Genomic DNA, 26,712 nt, shown 5'->3' on the forward strand with positions numbered 1-26,712 from the left:
CCAAGGAAGGGCTGGCCGTGGCGCTCAGCGCTCTGCGCTAGGGACGAGGCGGGGATCAGTCCCGGGCCGGAGTCGGTGATCCCGGGATCTTCCCCGTCCCGGACAATCCCGGGATCCCGCGGCCGGGCGGGGCGGTCCTCCGGCCGCCAGGGGGCGCCCGCCAGGCGGGCAGAGCGCTGGGGGCGGGGCGGGGCGCGCTGCCGCCGCTGATCACGTGACCCGGCGGCGAGGCGGCGATGGCGGCGCCGAGAGGTGAGCGGGGCTGGGCAGGGGGGACCCGCTGTGGGACACTGGGGCTGCGCCGGGCACCGGGCACCGGGCACCGGGCACCGCGCCCCGGGGAGGGCTCCGGAGCAGGCGGTGCCCGGAGCTGCGCGGTGTCCGCCGCGGAGCAGGCGCTGCCCTCGCTCACTGTCGCTGCTCTCCCCAGGTGTCGGGCCGGTGCCCGAGGGCTGCCACCAAAATCCCGGCAGGGTCGACTCAGCCCTCCATCCTTCCGAGGCTCTGGGCCCTCGGGCACAGAACGGCGCGGTTCTGGCTGAGGGAAGGGTAAAGAAGACGAGGAGCTTGGAAGTTGTGTAACCCTGGGAGGGGGACCCGCAGAGAGAAGAAGAGAAGAATAGTGATGGTGAGGGAGAGGAAGGACTGAGAGGCAGTGAAGACGAGCGGAGATTTGTTCCAGGCGTTGCCAGGGCAGGCTCAGGCTGTGGCAGCTCCAGCACAGAGAGCAGACGATGCAGGACAGCGAGTTCCAGAGCTGCCGTTCAGCTGCTGCCTCCTCTGGGCCTGCGCGTGCCTGCAGGGCTGGCTGCCAGCCTGTCAGCCAGCCAGAGCAGCCTGTGGCCGCCTGGTGACACCTCTGTCCCCCGGGGCCGGGCAGCATCTTCAGGAGCCCACCCAGACCCAGACGCTGGCTCCCTGCTGCCTCACTGTGCTCCTGAGTGCGTTTTCCCAGACTAAATAAAACATCTCTTCTTTCCACACCCTCACCTTGTCTCGTTTCAGTGCCCAAATGGATTTATGGTGTCCAGAATTTTTTGAAAACTGGGGTTTCTCCCAGAGCTGTGTTTGAATTGCAGTTGTTAGTAAAATGAAATGTTTGGTTTTATTTTGCTGTCATCACCCCAACAGCTACAGACTGGGAAACACCCAGAAAGCATTCCCGTGTCCTTCCTGCGTGTGTGGCTGCTCCTCAGGAAGAGCTGGTGCCTGCAGGGAGCAGGGGATCAGGATTTGGAGTCTGTGGGTGCTCACTGCCTGCAGAGTGGGTGCTGGCATGGGCACTTACAGGCAGTTCTTTCAGTAATTTAATAAATAAAAATTGCATCATATAATGGTCACATGCCAAAGGCCTTTTTCATTCCTGGCTACTGAGTTAGATGTGTCTTCACTAAAGCAAATTTCCACTTTTGAAAGCTGTTCAATTCATTTAACAAGATCCTAAATCTTGTGATGCCCGGAACAATTCTTTTCCTGTTCACTGCCTGCCCTTGAGCCTTCACGTCTTTATCCATTTTCTTGGGTGAAAAGTGATCATTTCCCACTGGTCCCCATGACCAGTGAGATCTGGCTGGAATAAGCAAAAGTGTGGTGGGACAAGGGGATGCAGAAATATTCAGCAGAGTTGAACATGGTCATCAGTTCAAGGATATTTTATTGCAGACACCTTTGCAGAGTTGAACATGGTCATCAGTTCAAGGATATTTTATTGCAGACACCTTTGCCTTCTGTTTTCTCATCTTGAAATCTGCTTTTGTTTGTGCCTCTGATGTCTTGCCCTTGATTCTGCCCTGCATTTCCCTGACAGTCAGCTTCCCTTCTTGCTCAGTCTTTTGAGTTCTGGCTCTCACCTCCTCTCCTGGGAACTGGGTCTGAGCAGCATTTCAGTCCTGTGAGCTGGTTAAAGAGGCAGAAATTGGGATGGCAGGGAAAAAGCCACAGAGCTGCTGGAGATGAGTTTGTAGGCAGCTCCTGCTGTGGCCCATGGCTGGTCCCAGTGAGTGCTGTGACAGAGGACAGCGACTCAGGATGTCTCTGCTCCTTGTTCCTGCAGTGGAAGGGAGATAGATGAATTATACTGAATTATTTTACTTTTACAGTGAGATTTATCTCCGTAAAGATTTTACAGAGTTTTTTGGCAGAGCTCTCCCTGCTCAGGGAACATCCCTGGCTGGATCCTGGGAGTAGCTGCTCCTCAGGAGCCTTTGAGGCCAGTTTGCAGACACAGAGCTGGCAGAGAACCAGCATTTTATGTGCAACACCTGAGCTCCACTGAGCCCTGAGTTAAGTGCAGCTGTGTCAGTTACTGCTCCACTGGTGAAGCAGTGCCTCTTTTGTGCTGATTTTTGATTGCTTAGGAATTTTAAGCAGTGTTTTAAAAAGCCACTGCAAGTGTTTAAAAAGTTACCGCCTGTTCGGGGCTCGCTGTTGCCCTCCTGCTCTTCTCTAATTCCCAGTCTCACCTCCCAGCCAGGTCCCTCTGGGAGCCCCTGTTCAGCTGCAGCCCCAGCTCAGGCTCTTTCTGCTTTGCCCATTTTTGCCCCCTGGTCCTATGCAGCCACAGATAAATCCCTTTTTCTCCTTGATGTCATTGCTCAACTGGCCCCATCTCTTTTCCAGCATCCCCACTGGTACCACCTCATTAGCAGCTGCTCTCCCCATTCCTTGTCCAGCCACAGCTTTCTGCCTTTCCCTCAAAATCTGCCAGCACCTCCTTTTTCTCCCCTGCTGGGTCAGAGCCCTGTCCCAGAGCTGCAGGGTGTCTGTTCCCTTCAACCACCTGCACTCCTGATTCCACCAGGCATTTTCCTGCACCCAACCTTTCCTCTCTCAGGCTCAACTTCTCTTCCCTCACAGTTGAACCAGCTGGAATCCTTGCTCTCGGTTATTTGTTATTGTGCTAGAATTACTTTGAGTTTAAATAGTTTGGGTTTTATCCCTGGTGCTTGATTTCTTGATACAGCTTTTTAATTTTTAATTCCTGGAGTGGACCCTGCATTTCTCGGATCCCTCAGCAGCCTTCCTCTGTGCCTATCCCAGGGATGACCAAGACAACCGACCCCTCTAAGACCACAGCAGGGCTTGAGTGTCTCATGTTTGTACTTCCCTGGAACTGCCTGTGTGATCCAGCTAAACAAAGACATTTGCTGACACAATTATTTTCTTTTTAATTTTCCTCCCAACTCATTAGGTCCCAGTTCTGCAGCCCAGGCTCCCCAGCAAGCACAGAGCCCAGGATCCCTCAGCCTTTCTCTGCAGTGACCATCTGTGCCCCTGGACAGAAGCAGAGTCAGGACTGAAGATGCCTCTCTTCTCCAGGAAGAAGAAACCCAGCGATGATGCTCGGAAGCGCCTCGAGTACCAAATGTGCCTGGTAAGCACTGCCAGGGTCACTTCTGTCCTCTGTGCCTGGTCCTTGGGTGCCAAATGTGCCTGGTAGGCACTGCCAGGGTCACTTCTGTCCTCTGTGCCTGGTCCTTGGGTGCCAAATGTGCCTGGTGGGCACTGCCAGGGTCACTTCTGTCCTCTGTGCCTGGTCCTTGGGTGCCAAATGTGCCTGGTAGGCACTGCCAGGGTCATTTGTGTTCTCCATGCCTGATCCTGGCTCCATGTGATTTGGTACATCCCTGCATGACCAGTAACCACGTTCCATGAGCAGTAATTGTGTTCCTGATCCCACTAAGAGAGCAGGTGTTATTCCTAATGTACCTCAGGGAATTTCTTCCCCCCTGTCTGCCTTTGCCCTCCCACCCCCACATCCCCTTCCATCCCTCTCTGTGTGTTCCATGGGGCATCCTCCAGCCCACCCCACCTCCTGCCAGCCTGCAGGTGGGATCCCATCTCTCCTTTCTCCTCCATGCCCCTTTGCCCTTACAGATCTCCCAGTCTGTTTTTCCTTCCAGGGAACCTGTAACTTCCCATCACATCTGCCTTGCCTTGTGCCTCTCTTTTGCTTCCCATTATTCTGATCTTCCTGTCACTCTGAGGATGAACTCATTAGATGTTGCTGTTTGTTTTCCTGGAGTAGGATTTCACTAGGGTGCTCTGGCACAGGGAATCTCCTGGGGAAGGGATGAGGAGTGGCTCAGGGAGCTGGGAAAGGGGCTCAGCCTGGAGAAAAGGAGGCTCAGGGGGGACCTTGTGGCTCTGCACAACTCCTGACAGGAGGGGACAGCCAGGGGGGTCGGGCTCTGCTCCCAGGGAACAGGGACAGGAGGAGAGGGAACGGCCCCAGGCTGGGCCAGGGCAGGCTCAGGTTGGATATTGAGCCTTTTTTTTCATGAAGAGCGTTGTCAGACATTACAACAGACTGCCCAGGACAGTGGTGGGGGGTCACCATCCCTGGAAGTGAACCAGAGGTGTCTAGATGTGGCTTTGGGGACATGGGTGAGTGGTGTCTGTCCAGGTTCATTGCTGTTAGTAGCTGCATTGCATGGACTTGATTTGAACATGGAAAATACTTTGGAACAGAACCAGACTGGTTTGGATGGAAGGGACCTTAAAGCCCATCCAGTGTCACCCCTGCCATGGGCAGGGACACCTTTCCCTGTCCCAGGCTGCTCCCAGCCCCATCCAAACTGGCCTTGGACACTTCCAGGGATGGGAAGTCCACAAACTCTCTGGGCAAGATGCAGCAAGAGGTGCTGTATTTCTTCATGGTCTAATTCTCTGGATGTGTTTCTTGCCTCTCCAGGCAAAAGAAGCTGGTGCTGATGACACCCTTGACATATCCAGATGTGAGCTCTCAGAGGTATGTCCTCTACAACTTCCAGTCTTCACTCACAGCTCTGTTTCTCTGTCTGCTCCTTGTTTCTCTATCTGCTTCTGACCAACTGTCAGATTTACTCTCATGCCTGTGAGCCTTGACACAGAAATTGTTGCTAGTCCACCTTTTCCTCTCTCTCTTGAGCTCTGGCTTTCAGCTGGGGGCTTCTTCCCTGTTTTTTTGGTGGGAGTTTTTCTGTCCTGTCTCATGCTTCAACACCATTTCTGTCCTGGGAAACCTTTAGAAGGGCAGAGTGGTCTCATACCCTCCACCAGTGCCTTGTTTGACCCTAGTTCAGGACCTCATGGCTTAATTTTTCTGGTCCTGAGGGAATTGGTCTGCCAAAGGCTGAGTATTTCTAATCTTAGAGCTACACAGTCTGCCACCCATGGTTGTTTTTCTGTGTGAGTGAAAATCCCAGTCCTGCTTCCAAGTTGCTGGGTAAGGATGGAAGTCTCACTCCCAGCTTGGCTTCTTTTATGGCAACCAACTAGATGAGAAACAATCTGTCTGCTGGTGTGTGGGCAGGCAGTGACAGAGTGCCAGGCACCCAGACCCAGATTTTCCTGCTGGCAGCCAGACCAGCTTCAGGCAGACACCCATTTCTATCTCACTTTTAATTTTTATTCTTTGTCTCATGCTTCTAAAATGTTGATCCTGAATACAGGATGCCCTTGCCAAGCAAAGTGTGGTGATTTGACACCATCCTGGAGAGGAGAGCTGCCTGCTGTGCAGTGTGTGCAGAGCTGCCTGCTGAGACTTTGGGATGTTTGTTCCAAGCTCAGGAGCCAGCAGCAGCTCTGTGTGTGTTTGCAGGCTGTGTGGGACAGCCTGGGTGTGCAGGGTGGCAGACAGAGGATCCACCCAGCCAGCTCCACTCAGGGCCACAGCTAATCTGGAATGCCCAGCAGCTCCTTTTGGACCATAAAACTGCCTTACTGTTCATTTTCATTGTTGTTTCAATAAATGGAGTGAGACATCAGTTTGGTTTTATAATTAACCACGGACAGGAGTCTGGCTGCTGCTGGGAAGGTCACAGTGCCCAGCTGTGTCTGGCAGGGGCTGAACTGGCATCTCCTTGGTCTGCCTGTCCCTCTCCTGGCACATCAGGGACACTCTGTCCTGCCTGGTGCTCACCTTTCTCTCTCGGCACGCTGCAGTGTGGTCGTGAGGTTGCCAAACCACAGGATGCATTTCTGTGATGAGTAAGCTGAGCCTTTGCCTGAGCTCATGTGCATGGTGAATATTAAATCACACAAGGCTTGAAGTCCTGCCTAAGCCTCAGCCTGTTCTGTGGCACTGCTGTGTCATGGAGAGCCACTGGAAACTGTTTAAATGGAAGCTCCCTGGGAAGTACTGGGCCAAAATCAAAGGGCAGTAATTTAAAGCATCGCTTTTATTTTCAGTCAAGCTGTTCACACTTTACAGGTGAACAGTGTAGAACTGCTTAAAAGAGGAGTCTGACGTGACTATTTTTTATTGTTTTTTAGGTTCCTTATGGGGCCTTTGCAACTTGCAAGGTCTTGCAAAAAAAGGTAATGTTGTAATCAGAAATTATTAAATAATTCTATTAATATGCTTAACTATTGTTGTCATGTTTGATATGACTGTGTGTGGTTGTTTAATGGTGGTCCAGAAGGCATTTTCTTGTCAGGAATTTGTCCACCTGTGTGATACTACATAGAGAGCAGTTGGAGTCAGATCAATCCTGCCTGTGTTTTTTAAAGTAAACTTCTGCCAGGAAAGAAGAGGTGGTTGTTCCTGTCTTAGGACATCTAAGGGTATTTCTCACATGAGGAACTGGGCTCTGGTTTAGATCTCATGTAAAATGTTTGACCTTCTCTGACAATCTGCTTCCTACTGCAATGTTTTATATGATGCTGAACAAGATATTGAGTTCTTATACAGCCTCCCCAGTTCAATCTCAAGAAAAGTGCTTGTTCTGGTGTCTCTTGTGTTTATGTGACAATGGGGTTTTTCCTCCCCAGGTGCTGATTATTCATACCAATAATCTGACATCCTTAGTTCCAAAGTCCTGCAACCTCCTGAGTCTCATAACTGTGAAGGTAATTGTGATTCTGAACAGTTCAACTGCAGCCTATTTTCCTTGGATTTGAGCTGCATTAAAACACACCAGCCCAAGTAAATCCCTTCTGGCTGGCTGGCTTTGCCAGGAATCAGTACCAAGGTGTGACGCCTGCATTTTCTGGGTTCAGCTCCCAGGCTGACAGACAGCAGTCACTGAGTGGTTTGTGTCACATCACCATCAGTCCCACAGCTCATTTATCCCCTGCAGAATCCCACAGTTTCCCCCTCAGCAGCCTTGCTGGTGGTGCTGGTCAGGCAGAGGTGGATGGGGTAAATCCATTTCTCCCCTGCTCTGGAGGGTCACTGGAATGGGAAGGAAACTGATGATGGGTGTGACAGGGGGGATTCCCCAGGAGGCAGAGTCATTTCAGCAGCTCCACATGGAGGGAGGGAGGTCTCCAGGTCTAGTCCTACCCTCTCCCTGTACTGCTGTTGGAGCAGTTCATCTTCCAAAGAGCAGTCCAGCTCATTGATCCTGCAGAAATCCCTTTTGCCAGCCTGGTTCCAAGGGGATGATTTATCCAGTTGGCTCCTCCAGTTCTGTGGGACAGCTCCCTCAGTGTCACTGCTCTCCCTTGTCTCTTGTTTGTTACTGGTGCCTGATTTTTCCAAAAGACCTCCAAGAATTAAGTACCTGTGTCCCCTGGAAAACTTGAGCTGCTTTTCAAAGTCCCGTTGGAAGCAAAGTAATTTTCATTGTGAGATAATTCATGACTTTTGTTCCCAACCTGGTTTGGTGACATCATCTGCTTTTCCAGGTTCTGGACCTGCATGACAACCAGCTGGCATCACTTCCTGCTGATATTGGTCAGCTGACAGCTCTTCAGGTAAAAGATTTGCAGCTGCATCCCAGGTGTCTGTACAGGGTATGGAAAAAAAGGAGGAAAGGAGCAGGAGAAGGGCAGGAAAAGCCAGGTTTTGTTATGTTCTCCAGCTTGGTGCAGCCCAAATGGCTCCCATAGCCATGCAGATGCTCTGAGCAAGCAGAGTCCTGTTGATCTCCCCAAACATTCAGGTTTTGCTGTTCTCCCTGGGGCGGTTACATTGAGAGCCCAGAGCAGTGTCTAAGGACACACTCAGGGTCTCTCTGCTCATGGGACAGCTTTAGGTGAGAGCTGGAGTTGGGGAGGGCTGCCCTGGACATTCCAATTCCCAGTTCCTGAATCTGGTTCCAGCACCAGATGTTGGTGGTGAGCAGGGTTTCTCACTGCCCCTGGTAGCTTGGCATGCCCTTTATCCAGGGCTGGTGGAAAATACATATTTTTAACCCTGAAAGTGTTATCTACAATCAGTTTCAAGTTGTACTTCTGGGCCTGAAAGTCCAAGCAGCACAGATTTGTAGAAGACATGAGACTTGGATGAATATTTTGAATATCTTTTCTGTTAATACCTTAGGTCCTAAACCTTGAAAGGAATCTTTTAAAAAGCCTTCCACAATCTATAGGAGACCTTGCACAGCTCCAGGTCCTTAATGTGAAAGGTATGGAATGGGATTGCTCTGGGCAAAGCACATTTATTATCTGGTCATGTTGAGCTGCATTAGCAATTATTCCTTTCAATCAAGACAAGCACCATATGGTTTACATTCTGAATGCTGAATAAAAACACAAGGAAGGTTTGAATTCAAATAGTTGACAAGGCAGGAGAAATGATCTAAGCAGAAAATGTGTCAGCCTCAAGCCCTCCAGCAAAGCAAGCAGAGCACTCAGCCAGATAAACCGAATTACAGTTGGGTCCCCCAAGACCCAGAGCTGGCTCCTGTGAGCCTGTGTATCCCCACCAGCCTTGCACAGCCCAAGCACAAAGATCACGCCTCTTTTCCAGACTCCTGGACATTCTCCAGCTATGCAGTGCCATAAATCTGGGAGAAAAAGGAGATTTAGTTATGTGGAGCTGTGCTGAAACAGGGAAGGCAATGGAGGGTGAGGAGCTTGGAAGGGCAGCTCAGGTCATTGTCTGTCTGCAGCACCTGGGCTCTGAGCCCGGGGTGTGCAATCTCACACTCGGTCCCCTTCCTCCCATCCCTGGGACTTAGGCCAAGGGAAGAACATCCCACGTTAGAAATATTCTCCTGATAAAGACACAGATCCAGCCTGCAGCAGTGACCTCAGCGGAGAAGGAGATTTGGATCCCAAATTGCCCTTGGTGGGCAGTGACATCCTTTGAGTCCCTGTGTGACCTGGCACAGCCCCACCCTGTGGAAATGAGCTGTACATGTGGTTATGGATTGGTGTTGGAACAGATGAGCTTGCTGTCTTCTGATTTGGGAAGGTTGCAAAAGGAGACTCAGGGGTGACCTTATCACTCTCCACAACTTCCTGAAAGGTGCTTGTAGTTAGGTGAGAGTTGGGCTCTTTCTCCAGGCAGCACTGACTGAATCAGAGGACACAGTCTCAAGCTGCACCAAGGGAATTATAGGTTGGATATTAGGAAAAAGTTTTTCATGCAAAGAGTGATAAAGTTCTGGAATGGCTGCCCAGGGAGGTGGTGCAGTCACCATCCCTGGGTGTGTTTAACAAAGCCTGGATGTGGCACTGGGTGCTGGGGTTTAGTTGAGGGGTTGGGGCTGGGTTGGACTCGATGATCTTGAAGGTCTCTTCCAACCCAGTGATTCTGTGGATTCTGTGGTTCCGTGGTTTTAACTGGCTTTCTGTCCCTGCAGGGAACAAGCTGAGGGAGCTGCCCGGGAGCGTGAGCGGCCTGCGGAGCCTGCGGGCTCTGGATGTCAGTGGGAACGAGCTGCAGGAGCTGCCCCGGCTGCTGGCCCACGCCCGCACCCTGCAGGTACCAGCCCTGGAGCCAGCCCTACCCAGCCTGCTTCCCTCAGCTGGGAATAAATCCAGCCCACGAGGGGAATGTTTAGGGTCTGGGCAGAATGCACTGCAGGGGATTGTAACAGGGCTGTTCACACCGTCCAAAATGGCTTTTATGTCTCTGCTCTGGTCTTTTCTGATAATTTTTACCATTTAATCTAATCATTTTGCCATTTAATTCTGATCATTTTGTCATTTAATCATGATAAAATGATCCCCAGAGTGTGAACCCCTGGATTTTACCTTACAGGGCTGTCTTTAAGAGCACAAATCGTGCTTCTGTCACCCTGGTAGGTCTCCAACTTGTTGTCAGCTTTCATGGGTTTATGGCTCTCTGAAGTGCACATTCAGAATGGGAAAAGAAGCATGATTTTTATGGATATGTTGCCTTCTGGCTGCCAAACCTGTCAGTACTAAATGGTGCAGTGTGAGGCAACAGGGCTGGCTCAGACACCAGCAGGAAGGTGTGAATAAATGCTCTCCTGTCTCACACACAACATTTTGTTTACTTCTCATGAGGACAGCCTGACTTGAGGCATCTGTGCAGCTTCGCCCCCTGTGCTTGGTAAAGTGGTTCCTTTCTAGGCATTCCTGCTATGCCCTTCCCTAAAAAGGCAGCATTAGGTCTTTTGGTGGCCACAGTGGGACAAAACAAGTGGCTCTTCCCCTCATTCTTTATGGGACTCCTCTCCATGCCCCGGTATCACCCCTGCTTCCATGCTGAAGGGAACTCCTGACATAGAGTAGGGAATGTCTGTGGCTGAGAAGTGCTCTGACCTCTGGTACCTAGATATGAAGTGCCGGTGCCCCCGTGAGGGGAATGTTCAGTGAATGACCAGCTCAGAAACTTCCAAATAAGGGACAGTGGACTCACCTCTGAAAGGTACAGACACCCAGCAGGGATTCAATACAGCCTCACGTTATGTTAGGATCCAGGCTATCATTAAGTAAGATTTTGGGGAGCTGCAAGGAGAACTGCAGCTGGACTCAGAATAACCTGGAGCTCTGTGTGTTCTGTTTTGGAGACGCTGACCCTGGATGCCTCTGCCATGACCTACCCACCCCCTGACATCTGCAGTGCGGGTACAGAGGCCATCCAGCAGTTCCTCTGCAAGGGTAAGCCAGGAGCACCTGGGCTGTGCCCAGAGATGGCATTTCTGAAGAACAGACATTGTGTGGGCTCTGCTTGGGGTGGTTGCTGATGCCCTGCACACCTGATTATCAGTCTTTGTTGGCAAACAGCACAACACGAGTCCTTCCCTGAGCCCTGCCACACTGGAATGTAGAGTGGTTTGTTAAAAATCAGAGTGGCTGGGTCGGGCTGTCTCAGTGGCCATAAGAGGTCAGTGCATCTCCTGTGGTTATTTGGATTTTCTCCTTTGGGAGGATTAGGCATTGTCCAGCTGTCACTGCCTTGGGACAAGGAGAGAGACTCAGGAGTCACTCACTCAAGGTCCCTGCTGCCCTCATTTTCTCTGAGGGAGGATCTAGGTCCTGCAGGTTGTTTGGAGAATGGTGAAAACAGATGGAAAACTCAAACTCACAGATTGGGAGTTTGTAGACACTGTGTTTAATACAGACAGGGAGTTTTGGTGGAGGTTTTATGCGCCTTGCCAGGCACTGGGATATTCCCTGAAAAAACAGGACAGTCAGAACTTATTTTGGTCCGGGCAGTAACATCTGCAACCCTGCAGAAGTCACCAAGCCTGCACCTGTGTGCAGGATGTGTTTCTGTCTGAGCAGATCCTTGTCCTGGTGGGGATGGAGTGGCCCCACCTCCTCCCAGAGCTCCTTGTCCATCCTGCCTCAGTTGGAGGAGCCCTGCCAGGCATTCCTTGGTGTGTGGGCAGAGGGAGCACAGCTGGAAGCAGTCTCACACACCAGCCAGCTGACAGCCATGGTTCCAAGGAGGTCTTTGAGCCTCCAATGTTCTTATTTTGTGTCTGGTGCCTTCCAGAGTGTGGAATTGCATACTACCCTCCCTCACAGTACCTGCTCCCCACGCTGGAGAGCGATGGAGGAGGAACTTCAGTGGATGGGGTGGACAGGACAGTGGAAAAGTACCTGGAGGAGGAGAGTGAGTGGCAGGTGAGGCTCCCCTGCACTAGGGGGTTTGGGATTTGTCTCTATGCTCCACCAAAGCTTCTCACAGCACTTGGCACATCGTCCCTCATCACCTTCCCCTCCATGAGTTGTGTCTTTTGGGATTGAGGGAGCAGCCAGGCACAGTGTGTGCAAGGGTGGCTCATCTTCCTGAGCTGGGGCTGGTGTCACCACGCTTACTCCTGGAAGACATGTCCCAAGGAATTGTCTCCATCCTTGAAAGCAGTGATGGAGCCAAGGGACAGGGGTGACAGAGGGACATGGAGTGTGCAGTGTGTTTTTGGGGGGACAGCAAACTGCTGAAGAGCCTTGTGCTTCCCAGCCAAGTGCTAGACATGTTCAGCCCTACCTGGGAAAGGGGAGGCTGGGCCAATAATTGTGCTAATTCCTGTGCTCTTTGGCAAGTGCAGTCAATGCCTTTGCTCCTGGAGTAGCCTGAGTGACTGGACTTTGGGCCTGCGTTCCTATGCCTTTGGTTGATGTCTTCATTCAATTAGTGGAGGTTGTACTGTGGACTAATAATATCTACACAAAAGTACTTCTGAGAATAATTGCTGATATTGCTTATTTTTCAGAATAAATTCTTGGATTATGAGAAGAGGAAGGTAAGGATCAACTCCTGCAACTGCTTTGTCTGCAGCATGGGTCTGCTTCTGGTTTGTGTTTTCCATCTTTTTATTTTGTTTCTCATTCCCCTCACTCGGCTGCACTTTTAGTTTGTTCTTTTTGTTTCCCTGGTCTCTGTCTCCTCCCTTGTGCAAGGCTCACTTTGAAATAGCCAGAAGCTCCTGCCTTGTAGTTCCCCAGTGCCTCTGCCTCGAGCTGCTCAAAGCTGCCTGCTTCCTTCAGACAAGGGAGTCCTGTGCCATATGGAGCTGAACCCAAGCTGCATTTTGGGCTTCCCTCCACGTTTGTATTGACTAGTTTGGTATCAGTCGATGCCCAGGGAATTCAGGTCCATGACTTGAAAGATTTTGGAGACTGTTATGAAGGAAGCAGCAGCTTCTCCTTCCCAGGTTTTGGGTTCCTAAGGAGAGAACATTCCGCTCCCCTAGACAAGCCTCCTGTTTGCCATTTACCTTCCCTTCTTCTCTGCAAGGGACTCCTGTCCCTTGCTTTACCTTTTTGCCAGAATGTGTTCTTGCTGGGGAAGGAGATTCCTGTCATTCATTTTTCTTCTGATTCCTCTCAGGAAAGAAAAATGCAGGAGAAGCTGGAATTTGAGCGGCGCCTGAACATGGGGCAGCGAGAACAGGCCCTGCTGGTGCAGCAGCTCAGCAGCCACAAGGATGAGATCCTGCAGACAGTGAGAGAGGTGGGTGTGCTGGGCAGGGCCCTTCCAGGGCACGCACTGCCTTCCCCAAACCCACCACCTTCTCCTGGTTTCCCTGCTCTGGGCAGGAGCAGCAGAGGCTGGAGCAGGGTCTGTCGAAGCACCAGCGCTGTTTGGAGGAGGAGAGGCTGAAGCTGCTGCAGCAGCTGAAGGACACAGAGCAGGGCATTGCCAGCCGGATCCAGAAGCTACTGGAGGACAACCAGAGGTGAGGTCCCAGGGGTCTTGCTCCGTTTTTTGGGTTTTTTTTTTTTTTTGTCATGTTGTTTTGAGCAGTTCATTTCAGCCTTGAGTGTTTCAGACCTGGTCAGGATTGATGTCTGGAGGAGCTGCCTTAGCTACTGGACTGCCAAAACCCATTTAAAGCACATGGAATTTGCATCTTAATAAAACTGTTTCACTGATGTGTGATGTTGGGATTTTGCAGTGCTATGGAAGAAATTAAAATTCCTCATGGAAGCTGCAAATTTGAAGTGTTAAGGTGCCCCTGCCTGTGTATGCTGGGTGTATGCTGTGTATGTGAGCTGGTGCTGATGGGAGGTGCCCAGCCTGCTGAAAGCTGCTCTCTGTGCCTGACAGCAAAGTTGTTTTATCTCAGGCACATGGGGGGATTGCTGGGGTTGTCCTATGCAGGGCCTGGAGCTGGATGATCCTTTTGGGTCCCTTCCAAGTCAGGATATTCTGTGACTCTCTGATTCTGCCCTCTGGGGGACCAGGATATTCTACTCAGCTTGATGAAAACCTTTTGTTTTATATTTTTTTTTAGGCAAAAACGAAGTTCAGACATTTTGAAGTCCTTGGAGAATGAGAGGTGAGTCTCTGAAACAGGAGGAGGGGTAAAAGCTGGGAAGAGGGCTGGGAGCTTCCTTTCAGAGTCACCAGTCTGAATCCACCCTAAGCCAGGTGAGGTTCATCTCATACCTGGAGCTGGCTCTGGTCACTGTTGGAAGCAAGACACTGGACTCAGTGTGCCTGGTCCTACCCAGTCTGGCACACCCAGTGACAGGGTGATTTTACCTCTTTTTCATCTCTGAATAGTCCTAAATAATGAGTTTGGGAAAAAAACTCTGTATTCCTATATCAAGGACCACGAGAGATCCTCCATCTGCTGGCAAGCAAGGCAGTTATGAAGATGTTCCAGCAACATATTCAGGCTGGGAGGAGTAGGTGGAAAGCAAATCTGCAGTTCAGCCAACACTCTGAGCTAACTCTGCCACCAAAAGTCACTGTCCCCAGCTCTGCCCTGCCTGTGAGCTGCCCCTCCCATCAGCCAGCTGTGCTGTGGCCCAGTAAACTGGTTGAAGAGCATCCAGTTGTCTGTCAGACTGTTCCCCAGCCACACCTGCTCCTGACCTGGTAAATGGTGGGAGGAATGTGCTGGAGCAAGGACAGGGGTGGTGGGGAGGGAGGTCAGGCTGCTGCCTGCAGTGGCACTGCTCACTTGGGCCAGCTGTGCAGGACCCATCCAGCCTCAGCAGAAAGGAAAGCCAGGGAAGGGTCTGGCACTGTTTGGGGAGAGCGTGTGCATGTTGTGTTGATGTTCTGTGTCTCAGAAAAATCAATTTCTCTGTCTAAAGCCTCTGTCCCCATGGTTTTGAGCAAATGCTGTCTCCGATAAAACTTAGAGGTTCTTCACCAACAAAATCACCAAGCTTTGGTGTCTCTGATAAGCCCAGCTTTCCTGAGCAGGGTGAACCTGCCCAGCCTTGAGACTCTGAGCTGGGTGGGTAGAGAAAAAGGAATCTTTTGAAGGAGTGGCTGAATTGTTGTTTGTTGGCAGAATCAGGATGGAACAGCTGATGGCAATAACCCAGGAGGAGACAGAGCAGCTGCGCAGGAGGGAAGTGGCCTGTAAGTCCAGACACGTCTTTGGGGAGATGAGGTGAAGGGTCTGGAGCACCAGGAACAGCTGAGGGGGCTCAGCCTAGAGAAGAAGAGGCTCTGGGGGGACTTTCTCACTCTCTACAACTCCCTGAAACAAGGATGTATCCAAATGGGGGTCAGGCTCTGCTCCCAGGGAACAAGTGACAAGAGAAGGGGAAACAGCCTCAAGTTCCCCCAAGACTGGCAGAGCCCAACTCCTCTCTGCTCTGGGACAGGGACAGGAGCCAGGGAACGGCTGGAGCTGGGCCAGGGCAGGTCAGGCTGGAGAGCAGGAAAGGTTCTTCCCCCAGAGGGTGCTGGCACTGCCCAGGCTCCCCAGGGAATGGGCAGGGCCCCGAGGCTGCCAGAGCTCCAGGAGCGTTGGGCCAGCGCTGCCAGGGATGCCCAGGGTGGGGTTGGTGGGGGGTCTGGGCAGGGCCAGGGGCTGCACTGGATGATCTCTGTGGGTCCCTTCCTACTTCCCAGGAGATTCTGTGATCTCAGGGTTGGTAAGCAGGGACTGGGCTTCTCTTAGCACGGAAGAGGTGCAGGCACAGACAGAGTGGAGTTTGCTCAGCTCTTTTCCCAATAAAGAGCCACAGTTATCGGGTGGGTGGGTGTGCTCTGGAATCAGTGAAATGGAAAGAGCAAGAGCAGTGAGAGAGGAGCCACTGTTGGTTGCAGTGACTGCAGCAGCAGTGGTGGGTGAGTCCTGCTCTGCACACCCAGGCCAGGCAGGCACTGACAGCCCCTCTGTCCCCTCTGTCCCCAGCTGCCATGCAGCAGATGCTGGCTGAGACCTACAAGAACAAGCTCCTCCAAACGACCTCCGAGTCTCGTCGGGAGGACCTCGTCAGCCAGGCCTGCTCCAGGTGCAGGGGTTGTCTGGGGCTGGTGGGGCTGGTGTGAAATCCCTTTCCTTCAGCAGTGTAATTCCCATAAGTACACCAGGAACCCCTGGAGCTGGTGGAATGCAGCCCGACAGCTGTAACAGCACAGGACAGTGCAAATTAAACTGTCAGACTCCCTTAAATGAACCACCTTCTAACGACTACAGTTTGCATGTTAATCACACTTTGGGGGAACTGTCTTTTCTTTTGTACCGTTTATTTTGCCTTATACATTCTGCTAATATGAAGGATGGAGTTAGACCACTAGTATTCCTGTGTTTTGAGGCACTTCAGTGCCAAAATGTGCTCCCCTCACCTCCCAGGCTGCCTCAAGGGTGCTGTGTGTGCATAAGTAGTACACGAGTGTTGCTGCACATACTGAGAGCATCCTGGCTCACTGTTTACAGCAAGATGAGAAATTTTAATCTGGCAACATCTGGCACTGACCAAAAACAGCCTTGTGAACCTGTGACCTGCTCAACAGGGCCACAGGAGCCTGTGGTTCAGGTTTGTTTTGGGTGTAGGGAAGGAGGTGTTAAATTTGTGGCCTTCAGCTGTGCAGTGCCACTGTTCTTCCCCTGTTCACTAAGAAATTCCTCCTCCTGCATTCCCCATTGCCTGCTTTTCCTCTGAGTCCCAGACCCAGCATTGACTCCATGGCACATCAATCTCCTTGCAGCCTAGCTGAGATGGATCAGAAGTTCCAGCAAATCCTGGCTTGGCAGCAGCTGGATCAGAACAAAGCTGTCAGTCAGATCTTGCAGCAGGTAGGCAAAGGAGCAAACTGGTCATGGGGGATTGAGGGAGAGCAGGATCCAGAGTGGGTCACAGTAGCAGCAGTGGCTGGCCTGGGCTGCATGCAGAAGTGATTTTATTTAACACTGCATGCTATACTTTGAACATATCTGCTATTCTGACAAACTAACTTGGGTGGTTGAAAAAAAAAATTAATCTAGGCAGCACATTTTCAGAAAAGACTGAAGCATGGACCATGGGAAGCAAAACTGACACAATGATTAAGAGGGGATTTTGAGACAGAAGTCCTGTCTTTTGGCAGGTGTCCTGGGGGACTTGGGAGAAGCATTTTCAAAGTTTGTTCTCAGAAGTGCTGGGCAGCTGTGCCCTGCAGCACAGCCTGGCTACTCAGTGCTGCTGAAAAGGAGAGGTGGGGTCACACAGAGCATTCCAGATGAATGTTTGAATAACATTAATATTTCTCTGTGTGTCTCCAGGGTGGGCTTTACCTGTTGGGCTCTCAGCTGTGTTTCAGGACATTGTAGCTCAGAGCAAGCACCACTTAGGGACTTGTACCTGAGTCCCTGCAAGGCAGCAGCTTCTGAGCCCATCAGCAACTGTACCAACCACCTCACTAAGCAGAATTTTGCCTATCCCTCAGATTGAGATGCAGAAAACTGCCTTTGAAGCTCTCCAGGTGAAGAAGGATCTTATGCACAGGCAGATCAGGAACCAGGTGAGTCAACAACAGAGGAAAGAGCAACCAGCTCCTCAGCTCATCCTGCTGTTTGATGAGACCCTGGGAGGAAGAACAAAGTGCTGTGAGCACAGAGCAGGCTCTGAGGACATGGAGAGCTCTGGTGCTGCTGAGAGCTCTGGAACAGAGAGTTGGACAGTGTTGGTTACACTCCAGTCTCCCAGCTCTGAGGGAGGCAGTGTCAAAGCAAGTTTTAGATCTCTGAAGGTGGTGGCATTGCCACTCCTTCAGTCACCTCAGCACTGGAGGACAGACCTGCACCGGCTCTGGGGGTGATCTGCAGTTGCACCTCTGATTTCCTTCAGGCTGTGTACTTGGCAGGGCTGCTGCTTCCACATGAGCCCACTACATCTCCATCTAGCACATCAGAGCTGCACCTTGAGCCATAAGTTCACCTTTTCTTTCCCATTCTTAGCCTGCCTTTCTGAGCTCCATTCCACAGAAGGTGCAGTGACGTAGTCGGGGGAAGAGCAAGATCTGGTGGAGAAAGGGGCAGGGGATGATGCAGGATGATGGAAAAGTGGCAGGGGATGACGTAGGAAGGTGGGAAGGCAGCAGTGGTAGATGCAGGAAGGAGGGTTGCTGGTTTCTGACACAGTGCTCCAGAATCTTCCCTCTCCTGATCTGGCACAGAAGAAAAGTTTCAGTTCAGAATTTGGCAGATAAACTTGAGGGCTTAGATATTTTGAGTGCCCCAGTGACCAATCTTCTGGAAGCCTGTGACCTGTCTGGCAGCTCCCCATCATTGCCTGACTTCACCATAAGGGCCCTGCATTTTGCTCCCTCTTGCTCTGTGAACAAAGGGAATTTGTTCCTTGATGCCAAGGCTGGACCTTTCACCCTTGGGACCCATCCCACCCCGTGTTGCAGGGGCAGAGCCCTGGGGTCAGCAGGAGCAGTGTGACCTGGGGACAGCTGGTGGCCTGGCAGAGGGGTGAGCTGGGCTCTCATCTTGGCTTTGCTGTGGGACCTTGGGCAACTCATTTCACCTCTCTGTGTCTCAGTTGCCCCACCTGAAAAAGCAGGTGTTGTTCTGGGATTGCTGGAGCACCTGGAAACCAGGGCACTGTCCCAGAAGTCTGAGGTTTGAGCCATGCTGCTGGGGGGACCTTGGCTCTGAATTCCAGAGTGGCTGCAAAAGGTTTGGGTGCACAAACTGATTGCAGAGTGAGGTTCCAGACTTGAGCAGAAGGTGTTCAGAGTAGAGAGACAGTTGGAGTCGGGGACACAGCTGCTCAGGTAAAAGAAGAGGGACTCCCAGCACACACATCACCAAAGGGCACAAGCAGTTCCCCCCCAACCTCTGGGTGCTCTGCAGTGCTGCCCTTGCCAGTCAGACCTCATTTTAAAAGAGCATAAATTAAAGTAATTTTAAATGTCAGTAAAAATGTTTCATTTTCTGTTTAGATTAAATTAATAGAAACAGAGTTATTGCAGCTGACACAGCTGGAGTTAAAGAGGCAAGAACTGGACACAGAGATGCTGCAGGTATGTGGGGCTCTGGGGCTGCCCCCACCCTCCCTGCTCTGGGATTGCTCCACCTGCTTCCCTTGCTCCTGGCAGTTTCCAGATGGTTTTATGCTCAGTCAGAAGTTCCTTCTGCACAGGACACACCAACCCCTCTGTGCCCTGGGAATGTGGGACATGGCTGCTGCTCCTAAACATCCCCAGGCATTCTCAGCAGAGAGACAGAGGAGCCCTGATAGGGATGGGCAGTTCCAGGTGTGCTGGGTGGGGAAGGATTTTGCAATCCAGTTGTTGGCTGTCCCAAAAACACCTGCCTGCTGTGCATTGCATGTCCTCTTACATTGTGTTGTGTTTTGGTTCTGACATCATCAGCAGTCACACATTGAGGAGTGCCAGGTTTAGCTTCAGCAGCTTGGCTTTGAGTTTTGTTTTGTGATGCATCAGTTGTTTTCTTCTGTGTGCCATGTGCCAGGTCAGGTCACCTGTTTAGTCAGCCCAAAATCAGTGACAAACAGCCAGGGCAGTCACAGAGCAGTGGTGAGTGCTGGCTTCAGGCAGCAGTGCCTCGCAGCCCTGTCCTGGATCCTGCAGGTGTAGGGTTTGGGTTGTGCTGCCTGCTGCTCTGTGTCACTCTGGTCCAGAGTTCATGCAGGGCAGACCAGGAGTGACCTGGTGAGCACAGGAGCTGCAGGGCTCTGCCCGGGCAACCCAGCTGCAGCTTCAGCACCAGGAGCCCAGGAACAAGGCCTGAACACCTGGATCTGCCTGGATCCCCCTGTCCTTGGTGCTGTGCACCCCAAAGGGCCCCTGCTAGGGCTGGAGCAGCTCGTCCTGTCATCAGTTGTCCCTCTCTCTCCGAGGAGGTGCTGATGCTTCCTGCCTCTGTCAGGGCAAGGCAGCCCTGGTCACCTGGAGGTGGGGCTGGCCTGGGAGGGGCAGCTGTTCCTCTGTTAACCAGGGGCCTTGTCCCGTGCAAGGTCCAGGGGTGCTGATCCCAGGCTGGACAGGCCTTGCAGCCCCCTGGGACAGTGGAAGGTGTCCCTGCCCGTGCTAGGGGATGAAACAAGATGGGTTTTAAGGTCCCTTCCAACCAAACTAGTCTGGGATTCTGTGATCAATGAAGGTTTCCTCAAACTTCAGGGTGTAAGAGAATCCTTGTCTCTGTCCATGGGCATCTGAAGTCCTTGTGGCTGGTGACCACTGGCCTCTGCTCAGATATGGATGAGCTGGGACTGAAGCTGCAGAGGTGCCACATGATGGGACATTCCTGAGCCACTTAACTCTCCACTGCCAAGGAGTGGCTGCAGGGATGCCTGGCCTTGGCCTGGTGTGCTTGGGGTGAGACCCCAGGGAAAGGAAGCATCCCAAAGGCATGGGGACCTCATCTGTCCTGTTTACCTGCAGGATTCCAGACCTACTTTCAGGTGGTCTTTTCTCAGCTGGACAGGGCTTAGAGCAACCTGGGGTAGTGGAAGGTGTCCCTGCCCATGGCAGGGGGTGGAACCAGATGGGCTTTAAGGTCCCTTCCAACCCAAACCAGTCTAAGATTCCATGATTCTAAGGAGGGGTACCATGAATACTTTTGGCTGAACTTCTGATGGAGTGAGGAGGAGCTGCTGCAGGCAGGGTGGGCTGGGGCTGCTCAGAGTGGCAGTGCAGGCTGAGGGAGCAGGTTCAGCTGGTTCTGCCCTGCCAGCTGCCAGGAGAGGATCCGAGCTGTGGGGCACAGGGGTTGCACAGCCACGGGGACTGGTGTGGGTCCAGCAGGGGCTTTGCTGGGAAGGGGACAGGGTGGCAGCAGTGTGGGGCTGTGGCTGCCAGAGCTCTCCTGTTGCAGGAGGCGGTCACGGAGCAGCGCCGCACGCTCGGCTGCCTCCTGCAGCAGCTGCTCAAGGAGAAGAAGCAAAGGGAGGAAGAACTGCAACAAATCCTGGTAATGAAGCCCCTCATGAAGTGCTTTGGTTGAGGAAGCATTTGGGTTGGCTGCAGGGAGAGTCCGTGGCTCAGTGTGGAAGTGAAGGGAGCAGAGCAGGGCTGTGTCCAGATCCAGAAGCCAGTTTAGCCCCAGGAAGTTCTAACGTGAACCTGGGGGGCACAGCGGCACTCCCTGGTGCAGCATGGGCACCATCATCACCCCCAGTGACCCTGCTGGGAAGGGAGTGGTCAGCAGGATGGGCACAAAGGATGGGAGTTGTGCTCTTGCAATCCTGAAGATCTGCAGACCCTCCTGAGCCTCAGGAGATGAGGCCACAGGGCCTGGGGTTAAAGGGAGCAGGGAGATGCACAGCCCTGGACTGGGTGTGAGCGGGGTCAAAGCGGGGCCAACCTGCAGGAGCCAGAAATCCTGTTTGACCCCCATCACAGTGCTCTGGCTGGGCCCTGCACTGCCCAGGCTGGGGGTTCCCTCCTGCACACCCATCCCTGAACCCCCCTGGCCGTGTTCCCTCGGGCTGCTGAATGAATGAGTCTGTTTTTCAGCTGGAAATGGAGGCAAAGAGCGAAACCAAGCAGGAGAACTACTGGCTGATCCAGTACCAGCGCCTGCTGAACCAGAAGCCTCTCTCCCTGAAACTCCAGGTGCTGCTGCTGTTCCTGCTCCCACTGTGGCTCTGCTTTGCTCTGGGGGGAGCGAGGACAGCCCCCTGAGCTAAGGCCGGGAGCAGGCCACAGACCCCTCACACAGATCCAGTGCTGCCCATGGTGCTCTGAGCTCCCTCATTCCTGCCTGTGGAGGGGATGGAGCTGCCCAGGTCCCTGTGGAGCCAACACCTCAGCTGTTCCCAGCAGGAGCTGCTGTCCCAGCCCCAGACTGCTGGTCAGGAACAGAAAACTCTTGAGTACCTTCCAGGCAGGGCTTCTTGTTCCAGCTGAGCACCCAAAGGACTCTGCTTGGCTCCCCAAATTCCCCTTCAAACATGACTGAGTGCAGCAACTCCTGCCCATTCCTGCCCCTGATGGTCTGAGCCAAGACTTCATGCTGGGCATAAAGGGTGGGCACAAGGAGATGGATCTGAGCTCTGCCTGTGCAGCAGATTGGTTTGAGCTTGCAAAGCAGGGGCTGCTGCAGACATGGATTGCCAAAGGCATTGTTTCCTGAGTGAGGGGAGCTCACTGGGGCTGCAGCTCCTCCCGAGGGACAGCTCCCATCTCTGCTCTGGGACAGGGACAGGAGCCAGGGAACGGCTGGGGCTGGGCCAGGGCAGGTCAGGCTGGAGAGCAGGAAAGGTTCTTCCCCCAGAGGGTGCTGGCACTGCCCAGGCTCCCCAGGGAATGGGCACGGCCCCGAGGCTGCCAGAGCTCCAGGAGCGTTGGGCCAGCGCTGCCAGGGATGGCCAGGTGGGGTTGGTGGGGGTCTGGGCAGGGCCAGGAGCTGCACTGGATGATCCTGCTGGGACCCGTCCAGCCTGGGATATTCAATAATTCCCAGGCCTCAACATTTTGACCTGTGCCCATAAAACACCTGGGGCCAGAGGTGCTCCAGCTGTTGGGCTTCCAGGCTTTGGTGTGTTTAGAATAAAGCACAGCTGGAGCAGGGCAGGCTGGAGCACAGCCCCAGCCCTGCTGCTGCCTGACCTCAGGGGCACAGTCTGGGAGCTCATTCCGTGTTTTGCAGGAGAAGGGTTTGGAGCAGCAGCTGGTGACCCTGCTGCTGGAGCTCTCTGCTGAGCAGTACGTGCCAATCTTCGCTCACCACCGAATATCCCTGGAAACGCTGGGCACCATGAGTGCCAGTGACCTGGAGAAGGTACGAGACAGCAGAGCCACGGTGTGGGGCAGCACCAGCAGGGATTGTCCCTGTCCTTGCTCAGAATCCAGCTGTGCCTGGCGGGTCTGGCTGGTGCTCTGCTCTGTCACCTCCCCACAAGGACAGAGCCTGTGCTGCTCTGCCTGTCCCTGTGGGCAGCGGCTCTTCCAGAGACCTGCAGCATGAGCTGCAGCCTGGCTCCACCTTCCGACATTCTCCAGATGCTCTCTGTAGTAGAAATAGCACTGGGGAATTCCTAGTGCCTGGCAGAGGGGCTTTCCTTGGCATGGCCACATCTTGCCAGCAATGCCCGGGAGTTTTCACTGTCCCCCTGGGGACATCAGCCTGCTGTGCCTCTGGGGCCAACACCCTCCTCTTGCCCCACAGCTCGGTGTGACAGAGGCTGGTCTGCAGCGTGCCATCCTCAGGCGGGCTCAGGAGATCCTGGCTGTGGCCGCGACCATCCCAGGTACCCCCAGTTCTTTTCTGCCACATTTGACACTCTCAGCAGGTACCTGAGCCTGGAGCAGAGAGCTCTGTGGCTCAGACACCTCCTGTGGGTGTGTGAGGAGGGGAGGCAGAGCTGCGGTGGGTGGGCAGCGCTCGGGGGACTCACAGCTGCCTGTGGTTGCAGAGCTGCGGAGGGCAGAGGACACCGGGGTCCCTGCGGCCCCAGAGCCCAGCGCTCCCCTGGAGGAGCCCCCGGGCCCCGCGGCCCCCACGGCCCCACCGTGGGACGAGAAGAAGTCGGAGTGCGTTGTGTGCATGGAGCAGGAGGTGAGACCCGGCACAGCCCGGGGCTGGAGCAGGGGGCGGAGGGAGGGCGGGATCCAGCTCTGTGTCCCCAGCCCGGCCCTGGCAATGCCCGGCTGCTCATCCCGCCAGCTCCCGGGCACAGCCGGGCTGGGCATCACAGCGGGGATGGAGGGAGAGAAGGGCAGGGCAGGGCCGGGCCTCGCTGAGCTCCACCCGCCGGCCGTGGGAAGCGCTCACGGGGCTGCTCAGCTCAGCTCGGCCCCCGTGTCCTGCCCCGTGTCCCATGGCGTCCTGCCCCGTGTCCCATGGCGTCCTGCCCCGTGTCCCATGGCGTCCTGCCCCGTGTCCCATCGCGTCCTGCCCCGTGTCCCATGGCGTCCTGCCCCGTGTCCCATCGCGTCCTGCCCCGTGTCCCATCGTGTCCTGCTCGGCACAGCCCAGGCCCCGCACACCCGGGGGGGGACGGAGATCGGGGTGCGGGGCTCTGCCCCCCACGCTGAGACCCCGCGGGTGATCCCCAGCTCCCCCCGTGCTGGGAGCGGTGTTCGGGGACAGCAGCACTCTCCGTGTCCCCTCTTTGTCTCTCCCCCAGCCCCAGATGATTTTCCTGCCCTGTGGCCACGTCTGCTGCTGCCGGGGCTGCTGCGAGCGGCTGCACTCGTGTCCCCTGTGCCGCCAGGACATCGCCCAGCGCATCCGCATCTTCCACAGCGCCTAGGCCGGCCCGGGAGGCGCCGGCCCCGCTCCCGGGCTGTTCCCGCTGCCGCTCATGCCCCTGTGAACAGCCCCTCGGCAGCACGACCAGCACTGCCGTCCCCGTGCCCGGGAGCCTCAGCATCCTCCCAGCTCCCCGGTGGCTTCTCAGCCCCCAGCTGGGGCTCCTTCAATGAATCCCTGCCTGCTGCCCGCCCGCCCAGCGTCCCCGTGCCTGGCTGACAAACCGGCCGCAGCTGTGGCTCCTCCTCTCTGGCTGAGGTGTTTGCTGTCAGAAAGGCCCCTGGGGGCTCACGGGGACACGGGGAGTGCTCTCAGCGGTGCTGCCTGGGTGTGAGGGAATGTCCCGTGCGAGCATTCGGTCAGGGCGTGCTGTTCTTTGTGTGCTGACCCTGCCTTGCACACCTGTAATGCCAAAGGTCTGGGGCGTCTGCTCTGGAGCCCCACAGGAGCGTGTCTGGCTCTGCAGCCTCAGGCAGGGCAGAGCCAGGAGCTCCCCAGCCCCCAGGTTCTGCTCCTGTGGGAGGGGAGAGAGCAGCGCTGCCAGGACTGGAGGGACCTGCCCTGGCCAGAGGAGCCCAGTGGGGTCCCCATCCACAAATCAGGTAGGGAGCAGAAAGTGCTGCTGCCACTGGACAGCACTGAGGCAGGGCTGGGGCTGTGCCCAGCTCAGGACCACGGTGTCTCTGCACTGGGCTGTGGGGACTGCTCCATTGTCATTGATTAGTAACAATTCCTGTCTGTGCCTCGGCTCTTGACCCTGAAATATAAAAATGCTGCCACGAGCTCGGTCCCACCACAGCCTTCCTCAGAAGCAGCCATTAAACTGCAGCTGGTTTCTGCTGGGGGTGTTTGCCGCCTCTTTCCTTCTGCGGGGGGGATGGCTGAGAGCTGGGGTGTGGAGCAGGGACAGGGCCACCACATGCCCAGCTGTCCCAGTGTCACCTCCTGCTTCTCATCTTCGTGTCAGACAGAGAAGAATTTGAGGCTCTGGCCCTTTTCCCAGGGTGTCCCTCATTGTCGAGCTGCCCCAGGGATGTCGAGGCAGGGGAGACCTTGGACCCTGCGCTTGGGTTGCCTCACATGAGCTGCCCCATGCAGAACATCCCTGTGGACACGTGTGTGGCCTCGTGGAGGTGGCCCGTGCCCAGTGCCACCAATGTCCTGGGGACGTGCCACAGCACCAGAGCCGGCGCCTTGGGAACACACTGGGGATGTTTTTCCAGCCTCTGTTTTCACGTTTTGCGGCTGCTGCCCATCAGAGCAGGCAGGTCCTATCTGGGGAGAGGCAAGGGGCTGCACCAGGAGCAGCTGGTGCTGGGGATGGAGGAGGGGAGCCCTGGGGAGGTGCCCGCATGAGGGCAGGAAGGGTCCTGGAGCAGCCTCACTCCTCCCTGTTCCCCCTCCCTCGGCATTCCCTGAGGTCGGGGAGAAGGAGGGAGTCACAAACCTGCCCTGAGGGACGGCGAGGAGCGGGGAGAGGGGATCCAGCTCCCCAGGAGCGCCCCCTCCCCCGGGGCAAGCAGGGACCACACAGGGACCCCACGGGTCTGGCCGGAGAGGGAGGAGAGTCCCGAGGGCTGCCCCGACACCGGCCGGCAGCAGCGATGCTGCAGCACCCCCTCCATCCCCTCTGCCCCCCATCCCACCTCCCCCTCCGTTCCCGCCGCCCCCTCCATCCCCTCCGGTGACCGCCGGGCTGGGCCGGGGGTGGTGATGGGTGACAGGAGCTCAGGGCAAGGTCCGCTCGGGGACAACGCCCGTAAAGAGGGGCCAGCGCTTCCCGGAGCGTCGGCAGTGCCGGGCTGCCCTTCATCGCCAGGGCCAGCACAGCCCCACGAGCTGCAGGGACAAACCCGCTCAGCCACGGGTCAGACGAAACAGCTGGAGCGTCACCCAGGACTCTGGGCACATTCTGAGATGGCGGGGAAAAGTAAAATAATATTATAAAAAAGCACCCTTCGGCCCCACCCAGCCCCGGCAGTGCCGGGCAGTCGGAGGCTGCAGCCCCCGTGCATCCCTGGCACCGCGAGGTGACGGTGCCGGTGGCCGGGGCCACCTCCTGCACCGGGTGACAAACAGACCCAGGGCTGGTGGGAAATGGGTGCGCGACGGGGCTGCTGTGCCCAGTGCTCAGCTGGTCCTAGAGTTCATTAACAGTGATAAAACCGTGCTTGGGAAGTGTTAACAATATGATGGATTTGGAACGGGAAAAGGGAAAGAGCAGCAGGTGTTGTAGGGGCAGCAGCTCTGCGGTGGAGGTGGAGCGTTCCCTGTGCCGCTCCAGCGCCCGCCGAGCCGCCTGGGGCCAGGCTGAAGTTCAGGGGGGGCGGCTGCCCCGGCCCCTCAGCCCTCCCCGGGCTCGGCCATCGCCGCCCCCCCGCCTTCAAAAGCGGCCGGGCCGGGCCGTGCCCGCGGAGCGCGATGGCAGCGGGGCCCGAGCCCGGCCGGGAGTGCGGCATCTGCTACGAGGCGTACTGGGGTGCCGGGGGGGGCCCGCAGCAGCTGCCCTGCCGCCACTCGCTGTGCCAGCGCTGCCTCCGCAGGCTCGTGTGTCGCGCCGCCCCCGTGGCCTTCGTCAGCTGCCCCTTCTGCAGGATGGTGACGCTGCTGCCCGAGCTGGCCCCGGCGCTGGCAGCGGACCCGGGGACCCCGCGGGGGGAGCAGCAGCAGGAGAACGGCG

The 26,712-nt window shown here is 55.0% G+C and overlaps 1 protein-coding gene across 2 annotated transcripts; it reads left to right on the plus strand.

Annotated features, from left to right (window-relative positions):
• The first annotated feature begins 187 nt into the window (after positions 1-187).
• LRSAM1 (leucine rich repeat and sterile alpha motif containing 1) lies at positions 188-24,873 on the plus strand. 2 transcript variants are annotated; one of them, XM_068211569.1, is made up of 25 exons: positions 188-252; positions 3,191-3,373; positions 4,694-4,750; positions 6,256-6,300; positions 6,754-6,831; positions 7,612-7,680; positions 8,249-8,333; positions 9,516-9,637; positions 10,692-10,782; positions 11,624-11,754; positions 12,345-12,374; positions 12,962-13,084; positions 13,171-13,310; positions 13,869-13,913; positions 14,883-14,953; positions 15,738-15,837; positions 16,535-16,622; positions 17,252-17,326; positions 18,755-18,835; positions 20,652-20,747; positions 21,293-21,391; positions 22,428-22,559; positions 22,947-23,028; positions 23,194-23,336; positions 23,908-24,873. In XM_068211569.1, exons 2-25 carry the CDS (start codon positions 3,302-3,304, stop codon positions 24,031-24,033), a joined length of 2,181 nt encoding a protein of 726 aa, XP_068067670.1. In that variant the 5' UTR covers positions 188-252; positions 3,191-3,301; the 3' UTR covers positions 24,034-24,873. The 2 variants fall into 2 exon arrangements, with proteins under 2 accessions (XP_068067670.1, XP_068067671.1); XM_068211570.1 differs by lacking the exon at positions 18,755-18,835.
• Positions 24,874-26,712: the final 1,839 nt, after the last annotated feature.

The sequence above is a fragment of the Anomalospiza imberbis genome, chromosome 21 (assembly GCF_031753505.1).
Source record: "Anomalospiza imberbis isolate Cuckoo-Finch-1a 21T00152 chromosome 21, ASM3175350v1, whole genome shotgun sequence".
NCBI classification, from domain to species: Eukaryota; Metazoa; Chordata; class Aves; order Passeriformes; family Viduidae; genus Anomalospiza; species Anomalospiza imberbis.

Excerpts from the sequence above, each read along its gene's own strand:
- LRSAM1 (XM_068211569.1), top strand. The coding sequence starts at position 3,302 with ATGCCTCTCTTCTCCAGGAAGAAGAAACCCAGCGATGATGCTCGGAAG. Across the intron at positions 8,334-9,515 it reads CCAGGTCCTTAATGTGAAAG|GGAACAAGCTGAGGGAGCTG; the intron begins GTATGGAATGGG and ends CTGTCCCTGCAG. Across the intron at positions 13,914-14,882 it reads AAGTCCTTGGAGAATGAGAG|AATCAGGATGGAACAGCTGA; the intron begins GTGAGTCTCTGA and ends GTTTGTTGGCAG.